The sequence below is a fragment of the Pseudorasbora parva genome, chromosome 6 (assembly GCF_024679245.1).
Source record: "Pseudorasbora parva isolate DD20220531a chromosome 6, ASM2467924v1, whole genome shotgun sequence".
NCBI classification, from domain to species: domain Eukaryota; kingdom Metazoa; phylum Chordata; class Actinopteri; order Cypriniformes; family Gobionidae; genus Pseudorasbora; species Pseudorasbora parva.
Window position 1 is genome coordinate 22,918,049 of NC_090177.1, and position 25,907 is coordinate 22,943,955.

Here is a 25,907-nt window from a genome sequence, read left to right on the forward strand (position 1 = left end):
TCATGCAGAGCTGAAAGCACTTCCATCTGTTCTTGACATGCGTCCGATATAGGAGCACTAGGCCTAGGAGTAAGGTTTGCGGTTGAATGTGGAGAAAACCAGCTGTGCACCTGCACAAAGCTTTGCTAAACTCTGAACTGAGATTCAAATGCTGCTAAGGGATAAAGTCCTGCTATATGTAGCTGTGCTAGAGGTTTAAAGGAATAGTTCATCCAAAAATGAAAATTATTTACTGATAATCTTGCCCTCCAGTGAGCTCTGCTCAAGAACCGCTACACTCTTAAAAATAAAGGTTCTTGAATGGTTCTTTGGCAGGGTGTATGGTTCTATGAAGAACCTTTAATATCCAAAGAACCTTTCCATTGCACAAAAGGTTCTTTAGACTATAAAATGGGTAGAAAAAAAATGTTCTTTAAAGAACCTTTCACAAATCGGTTCTTTGGGGAAACAAAAATGGTTCTTCTATGGCATCACTGTGTAAAAACCCATTTTTGGTTCTTCCTGGCACCTTTATTTTTAAGGGTGTACCACAGAATCACTCATTCAAAAAGCTGAACTTATCTGATCATGCTGATCAGTCAATGAATCATTTAAATTTCTTTTGTGAACTGAACAGATTAATTGAACGAAGTATGATTTGCTCACTAATCGGTGATACAGACTAGAGAGGTTTAGTAAATACCCAGTGGACTACTTTTATGAGAATTGTATGGTTATTTGTCCTTGAAGCTTGAAAGTTCTAGTCCCCCATTCTTTAACTAAAGTAAAAGTAAAATAATTCTTTAAAATTGTTCCAAAAGAGAAACAAAATCATACAGGTTTGGAACAACACGAAGGTGAGTAAATGATGACATTTAATTGAATTTTCATTTTTGAGTGAACTGTTCCTCTAAGAAAATTCTTGTTTTGTTCACAAATGGCTGGGTATTTAAATATGACAGGGACAACATCTGGATGAAAGGCATCAGATAAATGGCAGGTATTGAAGAAGTGACTTGAGTTTAAGGCAGAGCGGAAGGCCATTGGACAGGCGTGGTGTTCCTCAAGGCAGCGGGAGTATCAGGGAGGGAAATAGTGCCAGCGAAAGTGGCCCTGCAGTGACACGGGAGACGAGAGCTGGCGCCAGATACAGAGGTCACACAGAGAGTTGGCAGACTGGGCATTCTGACGCCAGGGCTTACACCATTACTGAACACAGCTCTGATAGTCTCACCCTGACACACACACACACAAAGCCGTGCCAAGCAGAAAGTGGCAAGGCATGTGGAGAGGATGCCTTCTTTTTACAGAAAGTGGCAGACGTTTTGCACTGTGAACTAACAGTAAAAAAAAAAAATTTAAAGGCAGAACAAATTAAAAAATTGTTGTTACTTTTACTAAAAAATATTGTTCTGAACACTCATTTCATGTCCACATACATACTGTCCAGCGAAACCAGTACAGTAAAAAAAAATGCAATGCTAGAACGGCAAGAAAAATCAGAACTTTGAGGGGGAAAATAAATTGTTCTTTTTTTGTGTTTGTTATATAAAAAAAATTATAATCACATCTGTTGTTATTCTGCTCACATTCAGACCAAGCAGCAGGGCCTCAGCTAGCGAGGAGAGCAATAAATAAATATCGAAACAGATACATAAATAAATGAGAGTGCAGTGCGTTCTCCTGAGCTTTCCTGTTGTTCCTGCCTTATAAAAGCAGATGGGAGGTCGATAAGCATGTGGGAACTCAGAAAAGTAGAAGTGGAATGAAACATTATTTCGCCACAATGAACGTTGCGGTGTTGGATCATTTGAAAAGTGAACAGTGGAAAAAGCATGAGAGCTCTGAGATGTGTAGCAATGTCTTTTTAAAGACAGCTAGTGGCCCTCTGTAGATGTGACATTACTGACATTGATTAACTCATGTGGCTGAAGCAAAACCAATCAAAGGAATTGCTAACAGGAAAACAACACCTGATTAAAACATCTTCACTGCTTTAACTACTCTCACTTGACAGACAAGGGAAACGTAGTAATTAGGGATGCGTGTTCATTTCCTAAGAACGTAAATGTATTGCATTGCTTATAACAAAGTGATTTACAAAGCAGAGATATTACAGCAACATGTGGTTTACAGTTGGATTTGTTTTTATATCCTGACCAATAAAGACTAGCACTTAACTGTCCCAATTAAATTTTGTGTTTGTTTGTTTGTTTGTTTGTTAAAAAAAAAATACTAAAAAATTTATAAAAAATGTGTACTGTAATCGATTAACTGGGACTTCTTACAGCACTTGCATGCTGTTGCTCTTGTTTGTTTAGTTGCTTCTAATGCTCTCCTCTTTTGTAAGTCACTTTGGACAAAAGCGTCCGCTAAATGATCAAATGTAAATGTAAATGTAAATATCCTACAATAAACTGGTGACTGAAAACCTTTGCAGAATTAACGGAACTGCAAACAAAAGCTTGGTTCACACAAACTCTGTCAAAGACACAAAATGAATGTACAATGTATATTTCACTGCAAATTCAAAGTCTAAGAAAGAATAATAAAAAATTATATAGCTTCAAAAAAAAGTTAAAACTTCTGTAAAATTTGTGAGAACGAGTTCACAGAGACTTTTGTGATGGATGTTCTTGTGCTAAAAATTTGGATTCGCCTTAACTCCAGACCTATGAATTTAGAAATAAAAAAAAAAAAAAAACTGTTGTACCGTATGTAGCGGGACATTTTTCCATTTTTAACAGCAGGGTTTGAAACGACACTAGTTTTCCTGAAAATTGTAAACTGTAGAACATTAAGTCTACAGCTGTAACTTGGGAAGAGCCCGGGACATTCTAAAAGTTCCAGAACTGGAACCCAACCACTAATTATTGCCTGAAGAGAAGGTTCTTTCCAGGAATCCTACAGCATCACGTCCCCTTCCCAGCAGTGTGTCGTGCAATGCTCCAGAACTGTACAGGGAAATGCCTTAACAAAACAGATGAATGAATGGAGCACATGGTCACATCATTTAAAGTAAACTTTTGAGCACACATCATTTCCTCCGGTGGACCACACAAATGACTGAATATGAACGATTCTACTAAACCTATGTGACCTATAATGAAAGCCAACCAAACTAAAAAAACAGCCCTTTTGTATTAAATAAAATAAAATAAAAAAAATAAAAAAATCCATCATCAGCCAAATGTCTATGCAAGTGCAAAAACATTTACAGGAAAACCAGGCTACTAGCCATTCCTTGTAAACGTATTACATGTTGGTATAGTATTTTGTCTGTTGTACATCAGAATAAAAATACCAAAGCACTGGTGTCGAGACATTCAACAAAATCGCTTATAATTTAAAAAACAGTTTAAGCGTCAGATGGCAATGCCCTTGACTGTACATACCAGCATTTTAAGAGCCTGGCCAGTTACAGTGCACTAAAGACGGCGGTTTGGGCTGGCTTCAGTCCTGAGGTCTGGACCAGCTGATTTCCACTTCTGGCTAGCTGAGTGCTTACATTCAGGTCCAGACAGCCACCAGGAAGGAGGACGGCAAGCCTTGCTGGACAAACGCGTCTAATGCTAAACACAGACAGGTCAGGCCCTTCTCTGAAGAGGCCGCAGAAACCCGGGAAAAGACAGACAGTATTTCTATCCAGACAGGTGCAACAGTTGTCTGATTTATTTCCTTTCCCTGTCCCTCATGCTCAAGGGGAGGGTCCACCATTCTGGAATCAACCTGCCTCCTCCTCCCCTCCTTTATCTAATCCACTTATGTTTCTGCACTTAGTTTTTTTCCATAGGCTGTAAATAAATAAAAAAAGAAAAAGAAAAATTCTGAGAGTATCCTAAGCAAATCAGCAGTTAAATGCCAGGTAGTTTTACACAAGAGATGCAATTGGCATTATAATCACATTAGCATTATTACAATAGATAATATGGGATGGGCCATCTTTTTTGGAGGCTTTTCTTAGCAGGTTGTCCTCTGAGTAAGTATACTATCTTATATAATCCATGATGGTTACTCAGTAATTACCCAGACAAGCAGTCAGCACTTCTCAAAGCCCTGGTGTTGACACACCTGACTGTGCACAGGTAGGCTTCAAGAAATGATTGGCATGACCTTGAAGACTAATACTATGATAAACATCTACCTGCAAATTTGATCGCTAAAGCATAAGCGAAAGTGATTGTTTTCAGACAGGATGCCAGTCGATGCATGCCGTCATCATCATCGGCTGGTTTTACTTACATTTCAAAGATTATGAAACCAAGCTTGTTATTTCTGTTATTCAGTATGGTATTTATACTGATTCTCTAGTGCATTATGACCCGAAGACCCTCAACCTCCACACGCAAAATCAAAACGATATAGGAATATAAAAGACGAAGCTAAGGCGCTACACTTCAGCATAAGCACTTCTAGTTCTCAAAGAAAGAAAGGTCTGTATCCCTGCAGGATACATGAGGACTGAGGACTAATCACCTATAAACCTGCTGGCCATTAACATTAATCTGGTTAAAAGATATAGGGAGTCTTCTTTAAGGTGTCAAAGTATACCAGCTTTTCTCACGGCAGTGGCTGGAAATCCTTTGAAAACTGAATGCGCACTATTGCGAAAATGTATTCCAATAGTCCAAAAGTCTGAGTCCACATAGAAAATCTGGGAAAATCTTATTTAAACCTGGAAATAAAGTTTAAGAATTACAAAACATTGGCATGAAATGAATTATCAATATTTCTGATTCCTCCCTATTTCTATGTCAATAATCCAAGTAAATTTGTGGCACTTATCATGTGAATTGCTTTGTACAGATGGTGAGATGTTCTTCTTCCACTGAAGCTTAACATGTTACTTTCAAATCATGTGGGAGAACATGATCATCTGGTTTGACAAACTTGTGGAGTGCATGCAGCTAAAGTGCTGCAGTCAGTAAAGCACAAGAGAAAAACAAGACATTCTGAAATTCATTTAAATGCTACTTTTTATTAAGCTGAAAATGCAATGAAATAAATTGCATTAAATTAGAAAAATGTAAAACAGAAGTGTCTTGTGTGTGTGTTTGTGTGTGTGTGTGTGTGTGAGTGTGTGTGTGTGTGTGTGTGTGTGTGTGTGTGTGTGTGTGTGTGTGTGTGTGTGTGTGTCTCTAGTTAAGTGTAGCGCCTTAGCTTGGACTGAAGAAACGCTATGCACACTCTACCACAACACTAATATAAACTGCAAATGATGAGGCGTAAATACGATCAAACGCAAAAAAGAATTCCCCATCCTTCACCATCCATTGACTAAATCCAATTTGTTAAGACCCCTCCACAACTCACTTACCCAGTCCAGCTCAATGGAAATTGAATTTCATAGATTGAACATCCCATTATCTCTTTCGGTCAGATCCTCATCTGAGTAAAGTAGGGGTGAGGTGAGCGGCCCCGGAACAGAGGAGAGACGTGGCTCCTCGCAGTCCGCCGCCTTTAACAGGGTAAAAGCCCTAGATATTAGTCATAAGTGTTCTTTAAATTCATTAGCATCTTCACACGCGGGCGTCTGAAGTGTTGGGGGGAGATCACTATAATGAGTTTAGCTGGCCGGTTCTGGTTCCTGTGCCGTCCTCGATGTCACAGGGTAAGTGGCTGCTAGGAGCCAGCGGCTCGGGTTGAGTGAAGGAAGTGACCAAAAAGTCTTGCAGATGAGGGCTTATATTTGTACCTGGGCATTGCAGGGCTGATCCGCTGCAAGGTAAGAACTCAGAGACCTTCTTTACTCCACAACATAATCAAATTCAAGTTATGCTTGAACATGTGGTTTTTTTCGATGCACAGCAACAGCACAGCATAGGCACCCTCGTCACTCAGTTTTGGTCAATGATGTTTTTATTAATTATGAAAGCTAACTAGCAGCCTGTGTTAGCTTGTAGGGCTCAACAAAAAGGACTGATCCAGCTATGACCTGCCTATGCTGGAAGAGGGCACGTCCTCATACATATGTATAGGCTGGCTTGAGAATGATATCCTAACAGTCCTGTGTAATGACCCAAATGTACCGCTTAACACCAATGGGCATAAACCCAAGCCTCTTACACTCAACTGACTCAACCATTGGAATTCATTTGCCATTTACTGCAGCAAAAAAAAAAAGTCTATAACTGCACAGCTACGACTATTGCGGTCAACTAAATAAGTCAAATAATCGCTATACGCATTGGTGGTTGCTTTAAGAAAACCTGACAGGAGCTAGGGGCTAACTAAGACATTTTTAGCAAGAGCCGAGTGGCTAATGAGAAAAAGAGAATATTGTCTTCTCTTACTCCTCTCATTAGAAGCACTGAAGCTTTCTGGAGATTTAACTATCCAGCATATCGCATTCGCAGCAGACACCGCCAACACAATCTCTCACTGCAAACAACATCGAAACTGCTGCTGACACTCCTATTCAAAAACGTGAGTGAAAAATCACCTAAAGACCCTGGAAAGCCGGAAAGCCTGCAGTCTCAAAGCAACAGCTAGCTTTGAAAGCCATGCTCTAGTGATTAAAGGAAACTTAATAATAGATCAGAACCTCAAGGCCGGGCTTTTCAACAAGTTCTTTAGTATAAGAGGAGATGGTCTGACAAAAATGTGGTTCCCCAGACTCACCTGCCAGAGCTGACATCTGCTGGCTAGTTATCACCTGTAATGCATTTAGGCAGAGAAAACACTGGCGGAAAAACCGTTCGCTTTAGCCACTGCTCTTAGCTCAATGCTGCACTGACCGCAGACTCATAAGCTTCTTCAGGCTTGTGTGCCAGAGAGGAGGGAGGCCAAACACAGCTCATGAAGATTTAATGAACACCAAATTCCCTCGCACTGATTGAAGACGGAGATGTGGAACTTGTAACACATTACTGGATACATTTTATTTTTTGTGGAAAGCTGAAATGAGGATTTCCAAAAACTGGGAAACTTAATCATGCTGCCTCATTTAGGCCATATTTTAAGGCAACATTGCATATATACTTCACAGAGACTGTGATCCCAGAATGAATGGCAATGGCCTCGATAAAAAAAATGTAACACTAAAAAGTATCAATAAATATGTTTGAATTAATTAAAAAGGTATCATTTGACCCAATATTTGAGCTTAAAGTGAGCGGAGTAAGTGAGTAAAAGTAGTTCACTAGGTTTTGAAAAAGACGTTTAGTATGCTTCTTTCAAAAAATGAATCTTGCTTATCAATATTAAACTGTTCTAGCCTGTTCTAATGATCACTATAACGTTAACATGGTACTTGTAGATACTAACCAACAATACTGTCCTCCCAAAACATTGACATAAAATGGTGTGGTACATGGCAAACTACTTTAAACATCATGAATGTCAACCAAGAACACTAACTATAAAGATAACTATAAAGATAACTATATTAGGGTCTAAACCAACAAGTTGCCCCTTAAAATGCACTTGCTCTTTAAAATCTAATGGGTTTTGATTAGCTGTCAGTGTTTTTATTGTTCATCAGCTATAAAAAAATTAATCTGAAAGTGTTCCCAATGATATTGTTCTTATGTTGTTGTTACAGCTGTGGTGTGGACTGCCTTATTCTTATAGAATCAGAACGATTATTAAAACTTTATATTTACAGTTTTTGTCCTTGATGTGAACAGCCCTTTAGCCATCAGTGACCAAGCACTCCCTTGCTTCCCATACTTTATAGCAACCACTATGACCAAAATAGAATTATGCAAGCAGTTAAGACACATACCAAAATATAAAAGGTGCGAAATTCAACGTAAACCTGCATGAGGAAATGCATCAGGTGAAAACTCTCAAACCATTCTGAAATGTATGGCATCAAGAAGTTGCTACATGACTTTAAATACCTCATCAACAATATCACTTTTCATATGGTTCATGAGAAGACCTCATGTTTATTTCTGTGTATGTATCCTGTGGGCTCCCAAGCATGGGTATTTAGAGTTGGCACATCCTGTGTGTCTCTGTAGTGTCTGCCAAAAGAGTAAATTAGTGTATTTGTGTGTCAGAGGGTATGTGTGTGTCAAAATAGGGGGCTATGGGGGTAGAAACCTAAGTGTTCTTTAAAGATCTTTGGTGGTATACTGATGTCTGATATGGCTAACCCCTTTCCGGCAGATCATGGTTGATGTATCAATCCCTGGCACTGGGATTGGCACTCTACTTTTTGCCCACCCACCCACCAACGCTCTCTCTCTCTTACACACACACACACACACACACACACACACACACACACACACACACACACACACACACACACACACAAATTCTCACCTCTTTCTCATGATAGTGTAATGCAGCTCTTCCTGTTTGATGTCTGCATGATCTCCACTGGCCCGCTCGCTGCCCTCGCTGTCGTCACTACTGAAAACGGAGGCCAGCTCCTTTTTGGGCACCCGTGTTGGCGGCAAGGGGATGGTGCGTTTCTCTGCCAGTCGCCCACGGTTCTGCAGGAGCACAGAGGGGACAGACAGACTGAGACTCTGGGAACAGCCTTCTCTGATTTTACTGGCTTAAGCTGTGGTACAGAGAAATGGCTAATGTTTCTGATCCGTCACACTTTCAATTCTCTTTAGGCTGATAAAACACATTCTAAATGTATCCATCATGTTTCTGAATTTGCATTATGAATCAGTTTCTGTAAAACCGATTCATAAAATAAGTTTTTGGTTCACACACAGCTTTAAAGCAATGTGAATTCATAATTTCATTGTCATTTAGCACAGGGGGGTTGAATCTAGAGAACCCAAGGGTGCCCCAAAAATAAATAAATAATAAATTAACTAAATACAAATAAATAGGACCAAATTATTAATGTTAAACCTTAAATCATAATATTCTAAATTTATAATTGGGATCACATTTAAGGGAACCAGGATTCAAAAACTTTGAAAACCCCTGATATAGCTGACACTTTTAGCTAAAGCAATCTGGAATAAATGAAATAATATTGATAGTTCAAGAAGTCACCCCTTGTGGGGTGTAAACTTCCAACCTTTTGGTTTGTTAGTCATTTATATAACCACTAAGCTACACTATTCCTGATATTAACACCATCTAATATTCTAAAGTTGCAAAGAATAACAATCTAAAGTTGCAGTTAAAGTTAGTTTTACACTAAATTTCAGCAAATAGTCATTCCAGTTTCTCCCTCTGTCACATGGCCTACACAGATCAACCTCACAGGTCATGAATCATGAATCACAGGTCACACATCATGAAGAATGAAGGGTGGAAATTCACAACAAGCTCAAAATGCACAAAAAAATAAACTCAGTCAGAGAGATCCATGCAGAGGGAGAGACCATTGATCCACGAGACCAGTGATGGAGGATGGGTGAGTTAACTGGACGTGATAGTGATTCCTTCTCTTCATTTTCCCTCTGTCCGCATCAGACATCTAAAGACAGCAAAGGATGAAGGGGATGAGAGGCCCTCAGGGTTTAGTGTGTGAAGCTGGGCGACCTTTAATGTGACCTGAAGGGGTCAGTGCAGATTTCTGTGCCTCTATCTCTATCCATGAGTGAACAGAGAGGGAGAGATAGGATTTGAAGGGAAAAGGAGAATGAGAAAGAGAAGGAGAAGAAATCGAAAAAAGAGGGAAACTGGTTGCAAAAACAGTATGAAAGAGTGGGGTACAATATATCACCAAATAATAATAAAGTAAAAGTACAAAAAAATTGCCATGTTACCATATATTTATTCAATACTCATCATGCTCCTTGTGACTGAAAGGTGCACATGGGAAAATTGTTAAAAACTGACATAAAACTTATTTCCATCTCTATCTGGCTCAACTCAGAGCAGTGCAGCATGGAATTTTTCCTAGCCCTCCACCTTCCCCAGCACCACCTGTCAAGATCTGCCAGGGTATTCTCCCTTTTTTCTTTGCAGCAGCTCACATCCTATTTACTTTATTTATGCGCACATTTCAGCAGTAGCCTTCACTGATGCAGCAGCAGATTAAGTCCACCAAGACTAAGCCTACATACAATCCATTCTCATCAATAAACGCTGTCTGTAAAATATATTTGTTGGGGTGTCATGATTGAACACACACACATAATATATATATATATATATATATATATATATATATATATATATATATATATATATATATATATATATATATATTAGGGCTGTCAAAGTTAACGCGCTAACGCAAATTCATTTTAACGGCACTAAATTTATTAACGCGCGTTAACACAGCGCATTTTCTGTTTGATCCGTGGCATAGCCCGTAGCTGGAAAAAGTGAGAGCAGTCAGACTCAAAGGTAACATTAATAGGGAAAGAAAAGGGTTGACATTAACATTAATATTCTAAACCAAAAGTGCAGTTATTGCCTACATAAGCTACCATATTTTCTGTTTAACTTTTATTAGACTCCAGAAAGAAGTGCGTTTTTTCACTGAGCACATTCTCTGCAGTCTGACAGCGATGCACTGAAGCTCACTCTCGCTCATGTCTGAGGTAAATCATTAACACCATCATCACCTTACAGTACACGTGTTTTTTATTGAACTAAATACATTACAATCGTCTAAAACTAATGCACAGGTTACTTTCCTGAACAAGCGCGCTCCCGAGTCCGTGTTCTTCACACTGTCCACGTGAATCGCGGCCCAGTTCGGCGCGCACACACAAAATACCGGCAGTTCAATAGGGAATGCGGATCTCTTAAAAGGGCCGCACTATATTCCTACTCGTGGAATATGGACCTCCTCCAGGTATGGTGTGGTTCTGGTGCGCTCACTGGTACACATTACCAATTTTTCATACGAACTGTGCCCTGCTCTGAATTAAACTGCCTTTATATTCCAGTGTAAAAACTCCCTTTATATTCTTAAAATGAGAGAAATCACTACTTACTCTTAATTTTTAAGTTTAGGCTTAAGAAACATGAACAATTTCTTAGATAAACATCTAGGACCTTTGATACGTCTAGTCTTCATGCTGTATTGATTATTATTGAATAAGTACGGTTTCACTAATAATAAATGTACATTTGCATAAAGCATGCATATTTGTCCATACACATGTTGATTAGAGTATTAAAAACTTAATTTAAATTTAATTTAAGATACATTTACAATTGCTAAAAATGTGCGATTAAATTGCGATTAATCGCGAGTTGACTCATGGCAATCATGCGATTAATCAAGGTTAAATATTTTAATCGATTGACAGCCCCAATATATATATATATATACATACATACATACACACACACATACAGGGCTGGACACTTTTTTGCTCACCAGCCACTGTGGTGGTTTTCCAAAGTTACTAGTCACTCAGCATTTTCACTGGCCACAATTTTAACATCGATACCATGGGGAAAAAGCCCTGTCAACCTGTCAAGCCCTATAGATATTTCTTATATGATCTCATAATTTGTCAGCTAGTATATTAGGCTGCTGTCACTAAGTCCTGACGCACACGGACCAGATATACTGTTTTATATACCCATCAAGAGCAAATGAAACGAGTGAGTGATGGGAGGTGGGTTTGTGTGTATTGGAGCATTGGAAGTGTTTCAGATATTTCAGTATTGATACGTGTATCTAAAAAACAACATTACATTGTACTTAGTTTATTATTTCAGATTCATTTTTAAAAGACTACAATTGAAAAACGTATTTATTATATATAAAATTCAGCCCGCCAAAGTGGCTAGTGGTGACTGTTAAACACTACTGCTTGTTGAATTTAGCGAGTGTTAATGTCAAGCCCTGTGCATGTTTTCATTTGCATTAAAATTTGTAATCATTTAAATATTCCCCAAATGGTTCAATTAACTCCTTTACATGACACAGCTTACCCCTAATGTTGGGCAATTTGTGCCACTGGACCACCCTTTTTATCAGAATTTTTAATTTTCTTGGCTATATCTTATAGACACTTTCCTTTTTATTTCAGTAAATAGTATAACCCCAATTTCTCTTAAAGGAGTGTTCAGAGATCTAGAAAATTAACACGGCTTTGAAAAACTTCAACTGAAATAGCTGTTTGTGTGAATGGGTGGTGTATGTGTGTGTGTGAGCATGCTTGCATCTCAAGCTCTGTCAAACTTTGCAGAGCCCTGCAGCTATCCTTCCTCCACACCCAAAGCTCGCACGCGCACATACACATATGCAGAGCATCCCACAGGAGCCGAGGCGTGAGTGGCAGGCCGGGGCAGGAGGTGGAGAGACTAGCCAAGAGGCAAACAGGTGCAGCCCCTCTGGATTCTCTCAAGTGGCATACATTAAAAAGAAGAGGGGGGAAAAAGCCGAAAAAGATGAAAACATCCCTGAGGATGGGCAAGCTGAACACACTTTTTTCCAGAGCGACTGTCTTTTCTTTTTTCTCTCTTTTTGCAAAGGAAGCAGATTTTGTTTATATATTTTCTATTTTAACAGAAAATTAGATCTATTTAGTTTGAGCACAACACCAAGTGATGGATTTATTTAAACGTCCAAGTTGTTTAAACGGAGACGAATCTTGTATAAACTCATGTGAAATGATATCAACACAGAACCGCGAACACACAAACAAATACTGCTTTTTGTGACATTCTTTTGGTGCGGCAAATGCGTTTTGGAGCTGTTAACAGCCACTGGATGCCACGTATGAAGTGCGCCAGCAGTGGTGATGCTTTATCAGATAAAGTTAGTGCTGAGAGACGGCTGTTACCCACATGGCCTCAGCGAAGACAGGCCTCCGCACACACAAACACACTTCCCTGCCCCCATTCCTCCTCTCCAACCCCCACCCTTCTCAACGTCCTCCCGGAAAGCCCCCGTCCAGCCCCCTCGCTTTATTCGGCGTAACTGACGCAGAACCGGGGGCGGCTGCGCACTATTTCCGGTAACACTTCCGCACAGAGGGAGTCAGGGAGGGTGCTTCAAAACAAAAACATAAAAAACCTGGGCTTCAATTCCCGCCTACATGTACACACACACACATTCACACCCTCACACACATACACTGTCACTCAGGCATGGAAAAAATATTGAATATGAATTTCCTCTAAGCAGCATTTCTATGAATAAGCCCTCCCACACTTGATGTCTGCCCTTCAATGAGACGAGCTATATATACACATTTGAACAAAACATAAACGCGTAAATATAAAACCACACATGTAAACTCAAAATGAGTTATCAGCCCGGTTTGTGTCTGTCTTAAGCCCCATAAAACTCTTGAGCTGAGGTGTTTTAAACGTGAGGGAAGTTCTCACTGTGTCCTAATAGAAAAGACCTCACAAGAGGGAGTAAGAAAACAGCAGAATTACAACACAGTAAAGCAATAGTAAAACTGTTCAAAAGTTTGGGGTCAGTAAAAGTGACATATTATATATATATATATATTTATAACATTATATTATATACATATATTATATAACTTTTTTGTGACACTGAAGACTGGAGTAATGATGCTGAAAATTCAGCTTTGTTTGAAATTCATTGCATATATTAAACCCATTATTTGAAATTGTAATTTACAATATTTCAATATCTTTTTATTTTTACTGCATTTTTGATCAAATATATACAGCCTTGGTTAACTTCTTTCAAAACACAAAATCTTACCGACCCCAAACTTTTGAACAGAAGTGGAGGTTCTTACTAAAGAACTTACTACAGTAGAACTGCAATTTCACACTAGACTTCACACTAGAGATCCACTAACTTTTATTCATGTGGATTTGAATATGGGAGAAAGGAAACGTGAGCTTGTGCGAAGAAATTTTGAAAGTTTGGTGACTGCTGACCTGTAAATTCATACGGCAAGAAAACGCGTGACCAATATAGGATCTAAATGTCACAGATTGACCTCCTGTCTGAATTTAAATGTTACTGGCAAGTTCAGTGCTATGTAATTCACATTAGGGGCCCTATTTTAACGATCTGAAACGCAAGTGTCAAAGCGCGAAGCGCAAGTAACTTTGTGGGCGGGTCTCGGCGCTGTTGCTATTTTCCCGGCGGGATAAATGGCTCTTGCACCCAGCGCAAATCTAAAATAGGTTGGTCTGAAATAGCTTCATTATTCATAGGTGTGGTTTGGGCGTAACCTGAATAAACCAATCAGAGCGTCATCCAACATTCCCTTTAAAAGCAGGTGCGCAAGTTCCATTATGGATCGCTATTATTATGGCGTATTTACCAGGCGCACGCCAGGAGCGGTTCACAGCCGACGTGACTGATGTTCTTTTAAGAGCAGTGAAAGATAGAGAAGATGTGTTGAATGGGGATGGGAGAAACCCACCTAAAATAGCGTCGGTTAAAAAGGCGTCGGATAAACAGTGTTTTTTTTTTTGTTTTTTTTTAGTCGATTTTTTTTTCCTGGTTCTTGATGGACAAACCAATTTGTCAGATGTCCTTATATACATATATGTCTTGCCACTATTGGGCAAACAGGTCTGATCCTTAATTACTACAATTAGCCTGAATAATTTGTAAGCTAGATTTATGCCTATTTTTTCACATTTTCGTGAAACACCACAATGATTTCCGTCATCTCATGTGTTAATATTTTTTTAGTGTAACAATTTATGATTTGCAAAAATAACTGTTGCATCTGTGTAGATTACATGAGCATTATGTATAGCATTGTGCACACTATACATTATTGTCAAGCATGCGCCCTTAAAATAGCATGATGAACTAGCACCAGGGATTATTTGCGCCGGAACACGCCTCCTTTTTTGCGCTGAACCACCCAGGGAGCGCAAGTTCATTCACTAGTTTAGCAACGTGCTTCTGTGGAGGGAAAAGCGTGCTTTGCGCGGGTGCAAAATAGGAATGACACATGCGTCGGTGTACAAAGTCAATTGCGCTGGGTGCAAGATAGGGCCCTATGAATTTATTATTATTTGTATTTGATTAAAAACAGAGCCAAGAGTAGGACTGTGGGACATCTCACCCTGTTTGCATCCAACTGCAGATGCTAAAATTCGAATGTAACTGAATGTAACACTTTTCGAGAGCTACTAAATAGTTAAAAATTAAAACACATTTTCAGTAAACATTATTTTCTTAAGCAACTTCAAAAATGCGAGAAGATATAGTCCCACTTACTTTCAAGTACACTAAGTTTAATAGTTTGTCTCTGTAGGGAACAGCAGTAATATGGTGAACAGGTGTTTCACGTCATAGCCGTTACCATATTGTGCATTTTAAACCAGAAGAATGTAGTGATTAATAAGCAGGCGGGACCAGATTTATCCGGTGTATAATCTGCCGTATAATGTGTTTTTGAGGCTACTTCTGAGTTTTGTAGGCATCCTCACATATTTTATTGTTGGCTCAGACAGTAAGGATGATATGGAAAAGCAGGGAGACGTTTTCTTGGCGCTGTATTTTCTGAAAGGTGCGCTGGCCTTCTGCTAAGGTATACACACACAAACACACACACACACACACACACACACACACACACACAGTTGCACACAGCAGTAGCAGCTCATGACATTCCTGCAGCTGTGGTGCGCTCCCCCAGCACTGTCCCCAGGGGACGAATGCCTAATGAGTCACGCGTCTGTCTGCTCTAACCTCTGTGTGTGTGTGTGTGTGTGTGTGTGTGTGTTTGCCACAACCACGCTGAGCGTAAGTGTGGAGGCGGGACGCTGGGCAGACTTGGCACAAGCTGGGGGTGGGGGCATGTGGGTCGGTGTGGCTGGGTTTAATGTGCCTACTTAAATCTATTGGCACATTCGATAGCACAGAGAAAGAAATGCTAAATACTTTACATGCACACTTCTGTGGGAGCCTTACCACAAATTGGCCATAGTGTTCAGTTACAGCCACGTGACTGATCTAATTAACTTTGACTTTTTTTCACATGTACAGTTGGAAAACAATGTCAAACAACTTCCTTCACCAACCCAAATTAACACTTTACAATAAGGTTTCATTTGTTACCATTAGACAACAACATAAGTTAACATAACTACTAATAATTCTACAGCATTTATTAATTAGTTAACATACATTTTACTAAAATTTGACTACAAAGTTAGTGCATTGAACAATTATATTTTTATTAACATTAACAAAGATTAATAAATGCTTTAAAAATATATAGTTTATTTTCAGTTCATGTTAGTTAATGAATTTACTCATATTAACAAATGTGACCTTAAAAAGTGTTTATACAGCTGGTTTACATTGTTGCCAGTGTAGCTTATATATGGGAGTTAAGTGTATATGGCGAGTAAGAGAGCTGAAGGGCAGTGTGCTTCCCATCCTCACCCAGAACAACCACCCCCCTCACTCCCGCAAACCTCCCCCCGACCCATAGGGTGAGCGGGCTGTGTCAGCCCAGTGAAGCGTTCCCCGGCGCGGGGAGGTCAGTGGCAGTCCAGCCATGCGTGCAAAGATTTCTCTGCCTGCGTTTGGATCCCCCCTCCCTTCAAAAAAGACAGCCACTGGAGACCTTTATGGATAGGTACTGACTCCAACACACTCCCAAGAGACCAAAATGTAGAAGCTGGATGCTGGAACTAAGAATGTATGATTGAAAAGTGGAGAAAAGGGCCACATTTAAGATAAAGCAAGCCAAAGATTACAATATAAACTGAACATAAACACAACACAGACAATATAACATATATTCTGCTCCAGACCATCTTTACTCGGTTTCTAATATTCAGGTTGGTGACCCTCCCGGATTTTTTTTATTTTTATAAAGATTGATGTGCATTTAAATGCATATAGCTAAGTGAAAATAAAGTGTTTATTTTAGGTGCTGTGGTCAGGTCAAAATAAAAATTGGAAGCAATCTCTTATGCTTACAAATGCTGCTTTTATTTAAAACAATATACAGTAAAACAGTGATTTTAAAAACAACTGTTTTCTATTTTTTACAGTGATGTCAAAGCTGAATTTTCCTCATCATAACTTTAGTCTTCAGTGTTACACGATCCTTCAGGAATCGTTCTAATATGCTTATTTGCAGCTCAAGAAACAATTGAATGCAGAAAGTTATAAGTTTAAAAGAAATGCGTGCAATTCTTTTAATATTGTCAATATTGAGTAACTTAAATTTTAGACATCATTTAGACTAATTTTGATGTACTGACTAAAAAGTAAAACGATACTAAAGCAGGATCAGCTGCAAAGAATTGGTCCAGAATGGCACAAACACAAACAAGCACAGTGACGCAAAGAGTGAAAAGTCCCTGTGCTGTTGAGAAAAAAATATACATGCTTGGCATTCAGATTTGAGGAGGACTGTAACCAAATGTTATGTAAAAAGTTATAATAATAAAACAAAATGCATATATTTATATCACTTGCAATATATAGAAGAAATAATGATTAAAAATTATACAAGAATCTCAATATACAAGAAGTTTTATATGAAGTATAGCATGGCATGGCACTTTCTGTGAAAAAAATGGCATCAAACGGTATTTGAACAGTTAAGAGAAGAACTGGGTCCGTCGTATGTAAAAACTGACATTTGGAGGAGTGCGTTCATGTGTAGCCATAGTGGCTTTGTAATGATCAGCTGCATGAGCTGATAGATAAGCCCTGTACCTATCCCACCAACACCCACATAGACACACCCAGCTCTGATACCAGTCCAGTCCACCACACAGTCAGTCGTCCCCCACCTGCCTGTAAAGCTTTCCTGCACTGTTTCCAATAATCTAAGATGACCAGATTTCTGAAATGGAAACCATGGGCAATTCCTTTTTTTAGTGGTCAAAATATCACAAAAAATCTCATTTGTTATTATCTATTAATTATAAAACGGGGACAATTATATTTTTATGTGTTGGTGTTGTGGGCTCCCATAATGATGATATTATTATTACTATTATTATTATTAGCATTAATAATTTTTATGATTTAGTTTGATTATTACGATTTTTGGTCAGAACTTTTGGGGACAAAAATATCACCCTTTTGAGGTTCCGTTATAAAGTACATAAAACAGTACTACTTTAATTTAACATGAATTGTTATTATTAGTATGTTACTACCTTCAAAATATAATGATGATAATGATGTTTCTTTTGATATTTGACGATAATGGTGCTCTGCGTGAAGTAGTAATAACAGCGTGTGCGCGACCAAGTAGAGTCAGCGTATCTCACAGCGCCATCTGCTGGTGAAAATAACCACTACACCATTGCTCCTATAATCAAGACAGGGGTAGCTACAGCTTGGAGAAATTAATATTGGCGTGCTGAATGGTTTCCTATATTACAATAGCTTGTAAAAATACATTTATTTCCTTTGCGGTTATATCTAGCAGCTTTAATAATTACAGTAATAAATTATAGTAATACACTTTTGTTTAACAGAAACATGTTACTGTGAGACATAATGACTGACTGATTGACTGAATGAATGAAAAGAAAAGAGATTTGTGCGAGTTTTTCCTCTTCTTTTTTTCTGACTTGTGAACATTTAAATTGAAAACAGATTAAATGTTTTAGTAGATAAAGTGTTTTCTGTTTGCTAAATTGATTAAAGTCACTCAACAGAGGTTACTAAACAATTATCTTTTTATATCAACAACATATGTTTGTCTCTATCAGGCAAAACATTGTTTTTAGGGTAACACTTTACAAGGTTTCATTTAACATTAATGTATTAATTTACTATGAGCAATGCATTTGATACAGTATTTATTAAACCTAAAAAACACAGCTGTAGGCCTACATGTTCAGAGTAAATTATTTTAATGTATATTGGTAAATGTTAAAATTAACGTTAACAAAGAATAATAATTTTTGATCATTAATTTTTGATGTTTGTTAAACTAAGATCGTGTTGATGATGTCGGTAATCTGCACCATGTGATGACGTCAGTAATCCGCGCCATGCAGATGTACTTTTGAACGTTTTTTTTTAATCGAATATTCTAAATATCATTAATATTGTTTTTACGTTAAAAGAATGGAATTTGGTCAAATAGAATTATTATGTTTAATGTATTGCTCCCTTTTAACCTATAGACCAATAGCAATTAAGAGTATAACAACAGGAAAAAGCAGCTTTCGTGACCAATGAGAAATCGTCCGGCATGCCCCTTACCATTTGGCACACCCCTACCGTTCGGCACGCCCATTACTCCAAGCTGCAGTTACCCATACTTGCAATAATCAGCAGCTGCTGTATGTTGGTTGGGCGATATTTTGCAAAGCATCTGCAGGTTGTTTTGAACAAGCTGTACAACGGGGACATTTCCGGGGACAGCTTCTCTGCGTTTCTAAATTTGTGGGTGTTTACAAACTAATGTGTGTTTATAAATCATCACGCAATGAAAATCATCCTCTTCGCCTGACCCAACCCCACCCCTAAACCCTACCCTCACTGTGACGTAGGCTAATCAGGTAACACAGTTGAAAACGTCCCTCTGTTTATGGTACTGATGTGGTAACTCCTATTACTAACCTGCAGAGACCAATACTTACGGACAGAACACCAAAAACTGTGACTGTCCCCGGAAAACGGGGATGTCTGGTCACCCTATAACAGACAACTCCAAGTTCAGTGACATTTCCTGAATAATATCTCCAAATGATCTGAAAACTATAAGACAGTTTGAGATGTACACACACTAAATTTGTTGAAACTAATGTCTCACTTGTTTATCACTTCAAAACACTCATCTCTGCAGCAGCACAATCACGATTTGAAGCAAAAATGGCTAATAAAAATCAACGGAAAAAGCCTGTTGTGAGTTTGGTGCGGTTTACTAGTGGGCTCTAATTTGCTTTAATTCATGAATGCAACACACTGCAGAGACTGCCTGGCTGCTCACTGCTGTCCTGAGGAGGGATCCTGCCGTTGCCATAGCAGCATAGCCTCGGCTCCATGTGAGGGATACAAACACACCGCTACACAAACCCTCGTACGGCACACAGACACGCGCACACTCGAGTCTAACCCCCCACAGCGAGGGAGCTGTTGTGAGACTGTGTGGCGTCAGCCCCCATTCCTGCCTGTACCCAGCCCTCCAGCAATGCTCTGCCAAATGAGCGCTGGCCTACGCTAACAAACCTCACCTAATACCACACGCTTCACAGCAAAAATATCGCAGTCTAATTATGCTGCTATTAACACAGCTCTAGTGAATTTAAATCGCACAGTCGACACCTGAATTACTTGTGTAACCAAGCAGTTTTAACCACGTCATCCAAGAGTAGAGTAGAAGATCTGGAAAAGAAGAATGATACTTAAAGGAACTGTATGTAAGAATGTATGTATTTCAATTAATCATCAAATGGCCCTGATATATCATGTTCATTTCAAATAATTATATCACTGACAACAGTAGTCCGGCCAGGGTATTGTCATTTAAAAGTTGTTGTTGCAGCCCTCAACTGATGTTGATGTTGTCGTGTTGTGTTTTGGCCTGAAGCTCCGCCCTCCACCGATCTACCAATCACAAAGTCAGTAATGTTTCGGCATCCGGTTGCCAGCTCTGCTCTAGTCACCACAGCTGCAGCTACAAACGGCAGTGGGGCGGCAGTGGCTCAGTGGTTCATGTAGGTTGTCTACAAACCAGAAGGTTGGTGGTTCAATCCCCGGTTCCACCTGACCAAGTGTCGAAGTGTCCATGAGCAAGACACCTAACCCCAGCTGCTCCCGACGAGCTGGATGGTGCCTTACATGGCTGACATCGCCGTCGGTGTATGAATGGGTGAATGTGAGGCAAAAATGTAAAGCGCTTTGGATAAAAGCGCTATATAAATGCAGTCCATTTACCATTTACAAACGTTCTTGCTAGATACTGCAGCCCATCTGGCAACCAGGGGGAGGGGGATACACTGCTCTACATTTACATTACATTTTACATTTAATCATTTAGCAGACGCTTTTATCCAAAGCGACTTACAAAAAAGGGGAGAGCAATAGAAGCACCGAAACAGACAAGGCCAACAACCCGTAAGAGCTGTAAGAAATCTCAATTAATTAGCACAGTACACAATTTTTATTTTATTTTTTATTTTTTTAGACATCTACAACAAAAACTCACGTACGCAAAATGCCGAACACTGGATTTTGATAGCCATGATAACAACCCATTAGGACTAAGACTGTTGCCCCAGCTGTTGTCGTTAAAGCAGATTCAGTGGCCCAATGGGTTGGTTTTGTATGGCATTCTAGCTAAACGCGCAGCAATAGCCATCTACAACAAAAACTCACGTACGCAAAATACAGAACACTGGATTCTGATAGTTATGATAACTATGTAACATACCCGCCAGAAGTATGCTCTAGAGTAATTTGAAAGTGATTGCAGTGCCAGTTTTGGCCACAATCTTACATACACTCCCTTTAAAAAAAGGGTTAGTTCACTTAAAATGGACAATTCTATTATTTACTCACTCACATGCTGTTCTAAACTCTGTGAAACACAAAATAAGATGAAATGGTAACCAAAAGTTGTTTGGTTACCAATATTCCTCAAACCTTCTTCTTTTGTGGTTCGTAGAATAAAATACGTCATACTCATTTGAAATAATCTGAGGTTGAGTAAATGATGATAGAATTTACATTTTTGAGTGAACTATCCCTTTAAAGACAAATGCCAAACTTCTCCATCTATAACCCCGTCCCTGCATTAACGACTATAAGCTCATATTCACGTTTGAATAAAGCAAAGTTCTGTTGCTACTTACTTTTCATTGCGACTTTAAACAGCCTCTGTGATACAACACTCCAAAAAAGCTTAACACACAAGCTTCATCATAAGAGAAGATCATCCATTAATAGCGACCTAAATTTCATTCCGTTACAGTCTCACAAAGAACTACAGGACTTTTAAGGTTGGAGACTGCAATGGACTGTAGGAGTGCAAAGGACTGTAGTTACTACAGGCTGTGTACTAGGAGTGCAATGAATACATCAACAACTGCTGAGATTGTTCTCTTTGATGGACCAACTCTGAAATGTTTAGACTGCGACATCACCATCCTCCATGTTTTTTTAACCAGCCTTGTTCCCAACCCCCCAGTGACAACTTTTTCTTGACCTGGGACACAGCGGGGAGAAGCCCAGATTCTAAGAGATATTTACGAGACGGAGCGGAGTGTAATTTCCTGCCAGCATCCACTAGTTCCGCTGAAAAAACAGAGGAAAGGAAGCACATTTCTCCTGGGAGACAACAGCCAGGCCAACTGAATGACTCTGACTCTTAAAGGAACAACAACACGTGATCATTCATCCGTCTGCACAAAAACATGCAAACAATGGTTCTGTGTCATCAGGCACACTTCATTAGGACAAATCTACATATAATTTATTAGCAAGAGGACAATAAACCACAACAGCCAAAGGTCTACGACCAACATATCGCACTTAAGCTAAATGTTATGATGAACTCAGGAACTTGAAAAAAAAAACGGTTAAAGATGCGGTTACTGAGTCATTAAAGTAATGAACGGAACTGAGCTGTTTAGAATGACTCCACCATGATTTCATGTTTAGATCGGTCATAAAACAATGTAAGAAGAAAACTCTCATGCCGTCAGAGACCTCAAAAACCAGCACAGAGCATGTTGCCATATTAATTTGCATAAAGCGTGAAAGGACCTGTTGTTTTTTTAGTTCATCTTGTGTGAACTGAGGGTGCCAATTCACAAACATTTTTAGTTAAACAGAAGCACTTATGTGCTAAATACAGTTCATACACAGATCAGTGACCAAAGTGACTGTCCATATTCAGGGCTTCCAACTGAATTGAGCTACAAGATCTTTTAAAATGCCTTCTTTTGCATTCCACAGTAAAAATAACAGCATGCCCGATTGGAACAACATTAGCGTGATTAAATAATGACAGAATTTTATTTTTATTCCTTTCACGTTATTCCTTGCCACAGAAGGCTGTGTACTAGGAGTGTGCTGAATACATCAACAACGGCTGAGATTGTTCTCTTTGATGGACCAACTCTGAAATGTTCATGTCTTTACGTTTAATCTTGTGTGAACTGAGGGTGTCAATTCACAAAATTGTATTTTAAACAGAAGCACTTATGTGCTAAATACAGTTCATACAGTTCGGTTATAAAGGTGACTACATTCTGTAACCAAAGTGACGGCCCATCTTCAGGGCTTACAACTGAATTGAGAGCGAATTAGGTTGATGTGTGCAACAGCAGCCATGCCATCAATCATTAATATGTATGGCATGAGGCATGCGCTCCACAAGACTTAAAGCCTGTTCACACCAAGGATGATAACTATAAAGATAATGATAAAGATAAAGAATAAAGAAAATATAAAAATAAAGAAAATCTTTTTTTAATATTAAAGAATAGCAGAGTCCACAAAACAGCTTTAACAATAACAGCATAGAGAAAAACATTTCAAGGCTGATGAATGATAAAAACACTGACAGCCAAGACAAATTCATCCAGCTAGAGCATTTAAAGCGGCAGACAGTCACATGCATAGAATAAACAGAACAATATCCGCGGCTGTGGGCGCTAATATAGTTATCTTTATAGTTATCGTTCTTGGTGCAAACGCATCGGCCTATATTATTTTCTGTCAAATGAAAGCCACCATGTTGTTAGCATATATAGTTGGCAATCTCAAACACTGATGAAGAGACATTCAAAAAAAAAGAGTATGGTTTATTTGTTCAAATCAAAAAACAACTTTAGAAATAAGATATAATGTGCAGGTCAACCATTAGAGCACTTTAGAAGTATTTTACCAGCTGTTAGAAAGCATGACGAGTTATTGACATATGTTGTGTAGTGAAAGGAAAAGTGTGTGTACATTCAAAAACATTGAACAAAACGAATACAGAGGTGTTAATTGTATTCTCAACATTTAGTATTTCTTTTATACGGAAGCATTAAGGTGTGAAGATTTATATCACGTGTGAAAGTGAGTGTTTTATGAGAATGTGTGTATGTACTGTCATTGTAGAGTGAAGGAGCTGTCCTGGCTATTTTCTCATATTCCAACTACTATGCCATCTGTAGTTTGATTCCCTTGAAAAGTGTAAATGTTGTGGTTCTTTTAATGTTGTTCTGTCTATTTGAGCTAAACTCAGTGGGGTGAGTTTGGGGCATGGCTAGCTATTTGGCAGACAAGTGTTTAGGAATGCTGTTTGTAAACAGTAATGTTTTTCTCAAAGCTAAAGTGAAATTTTGGTGCCACTGAAAAGAATTTTGCAATTCTGTTTGGTGCCACTAGTGGTGCTAAACTTGCACATTTCCCCTTTAAGACAGAAGGGAGGCCAAAGACAGAATGTCCACACCTTCAAAAAGCAGAAGCATACAGCAAAATTAGAAATCAATGGACTGGACATTTTAAAAGCTTCAATCTTAATTGAATGAATGAACAATTCATCCGGATATCAAATCTGGATATTACTCAAAATACAATATAAAAGTGGGCCACCAGATTTAAATAGGGCACGCCAAATATCAATTAAAACAATCATCTTCCAAGTAGTCAGATCAGAAAAGCTCACAGCACTTAAAAGAAAATGTAAATGTTTCAGAGTAAATGTTCAAACTTCAAAAGAAGCATACGTGTGATTCAAAATAATCAGATGGAAGCTGGTTAAACCAATTAAAGCAAGACAATTTCAGTCAGGGTTTGATTCATCCGAACACTATCAGATGATACGGCACCACAGAACCTTTTCACTTGGGGAATGATAAGACAACAATCAGACAGAGCCAGCGACAAGCCTACTCGACTTCATCTTCAAAATCAGCCTCCATGAGATTCTAACGCCCTCAGTGAGAGGTAATATAAGGGCCCCAAACAACTAAGCCATTAAGTTTTTATCTCCTCTGGCTCTGGCTCAGGCCCTCCTCAGTAGTTTACCTGCATCACTCAAACACCTCCAGCTTATCTGAAGCGCCTTCGCTTTGCGTGCCGCTGCCTCAGTAATCACCGGTAGCTACGTTCAGTAGCTCACTAAGCTTCTTATGCCCTTCCCCTCCAGATTAACCGTTAGAGGCGGCAACAGACGCGCTCAGTTCAGATAAAACACAGCACCTGTGTGGACAAATACTGCAAGCAGCCAACCACTAGCCAGCTTGGTGCATGCACACACACGCTCACACACACACAATGCACAAAGCTGATTGTTCTAACATAGGTGGGAGATATCACAGGGTGAGAATAAAGAGATATGAAAGTCCATACATCAGCTATTAATATTACTGATTAACTTTAGGATATGATCCCTGCCATGTCACAGAAACAGAGCAAAAAAAAAACACACCTTCTAGAGGGATGATTCTTTCAACTACTCCCGATTTCTTTCTGACCTTCATGGACATTGAACTAGTTTTGTCATTGTACATGATCAATGAAGCATCCTGGGAAAGTGAAAATAAGGAGCGTGTGGCATATTTTGCTCGAACATTTGCTACAGACAGCCTGTGACCTTACATTGCCGCTCGGAGTCCAACAAACCAAAACAATCAATTCCAACCATTTCACATTTCCTTGTACTTGGTCTTTATTTACTTTCTGAGAAACAACCGTGACAGCACTAACAGCAAGTCACTGTCCTTCTTAACATCCCTATTGCAATTCAGAGAAAAAGGGATCAAACTGTTTCATTCATCATCAGAAGCAGCGTCAACCACTGCTTAACATTTCACTAAATAACGTATGCTTTACATGCGGGACAATTCCAACACACAACGTACAAACTTGGTCTTACATTAATGTTAATGAAACCTTTAAAGGGATAGTTCATCCAAAAGTTATCATTATATTATGATTTAGTTTCTCTTGTTATGCAGTCTCAGTCACCACTGACTTTCATTGTATGGAAAAATGAAGCAATGAAAGTGGATGGTGACTGAGCTGCTAACTAATCTCCTTTTGAAAAAGAGAAAGTCATAGAGATTTTGAACAACATGAGAGTAAATGAATGACAGAAGTTTCATTTCTAAGTGAACTATACCTTTAAAGCGATATATAAAATAATTATTAA

At 38.9% G+C, this 25,907-nt stretch overlaps 1 protein-coding gene across 4 annotated transcripts in view; it reads right to left on the reverse strand.

Moving 5' to 3' along the window:
- samd11 (sterile alpha motif domain containing 11) overlaps positions 1-25,907 on the reverse strand; it is a 111,611-nt gene that overhangs the window by 37,805 nt on the left and 47,899 nt on the right. For all 4 annotated transcript variants that reach the window (XM_067446257.1, XM_067446256.1, XM_067446255.1 and 1 more), the window contains one exon: positions 8,254-8,426. In XM_067446257.1, coding sequence (XP_067302358.1) covers positions 8,254-8,426 — 173 coding nt within the window. The remainder of the gene's footprint in view (positions 1-8,253; positions 8,427-25,907) is intronic.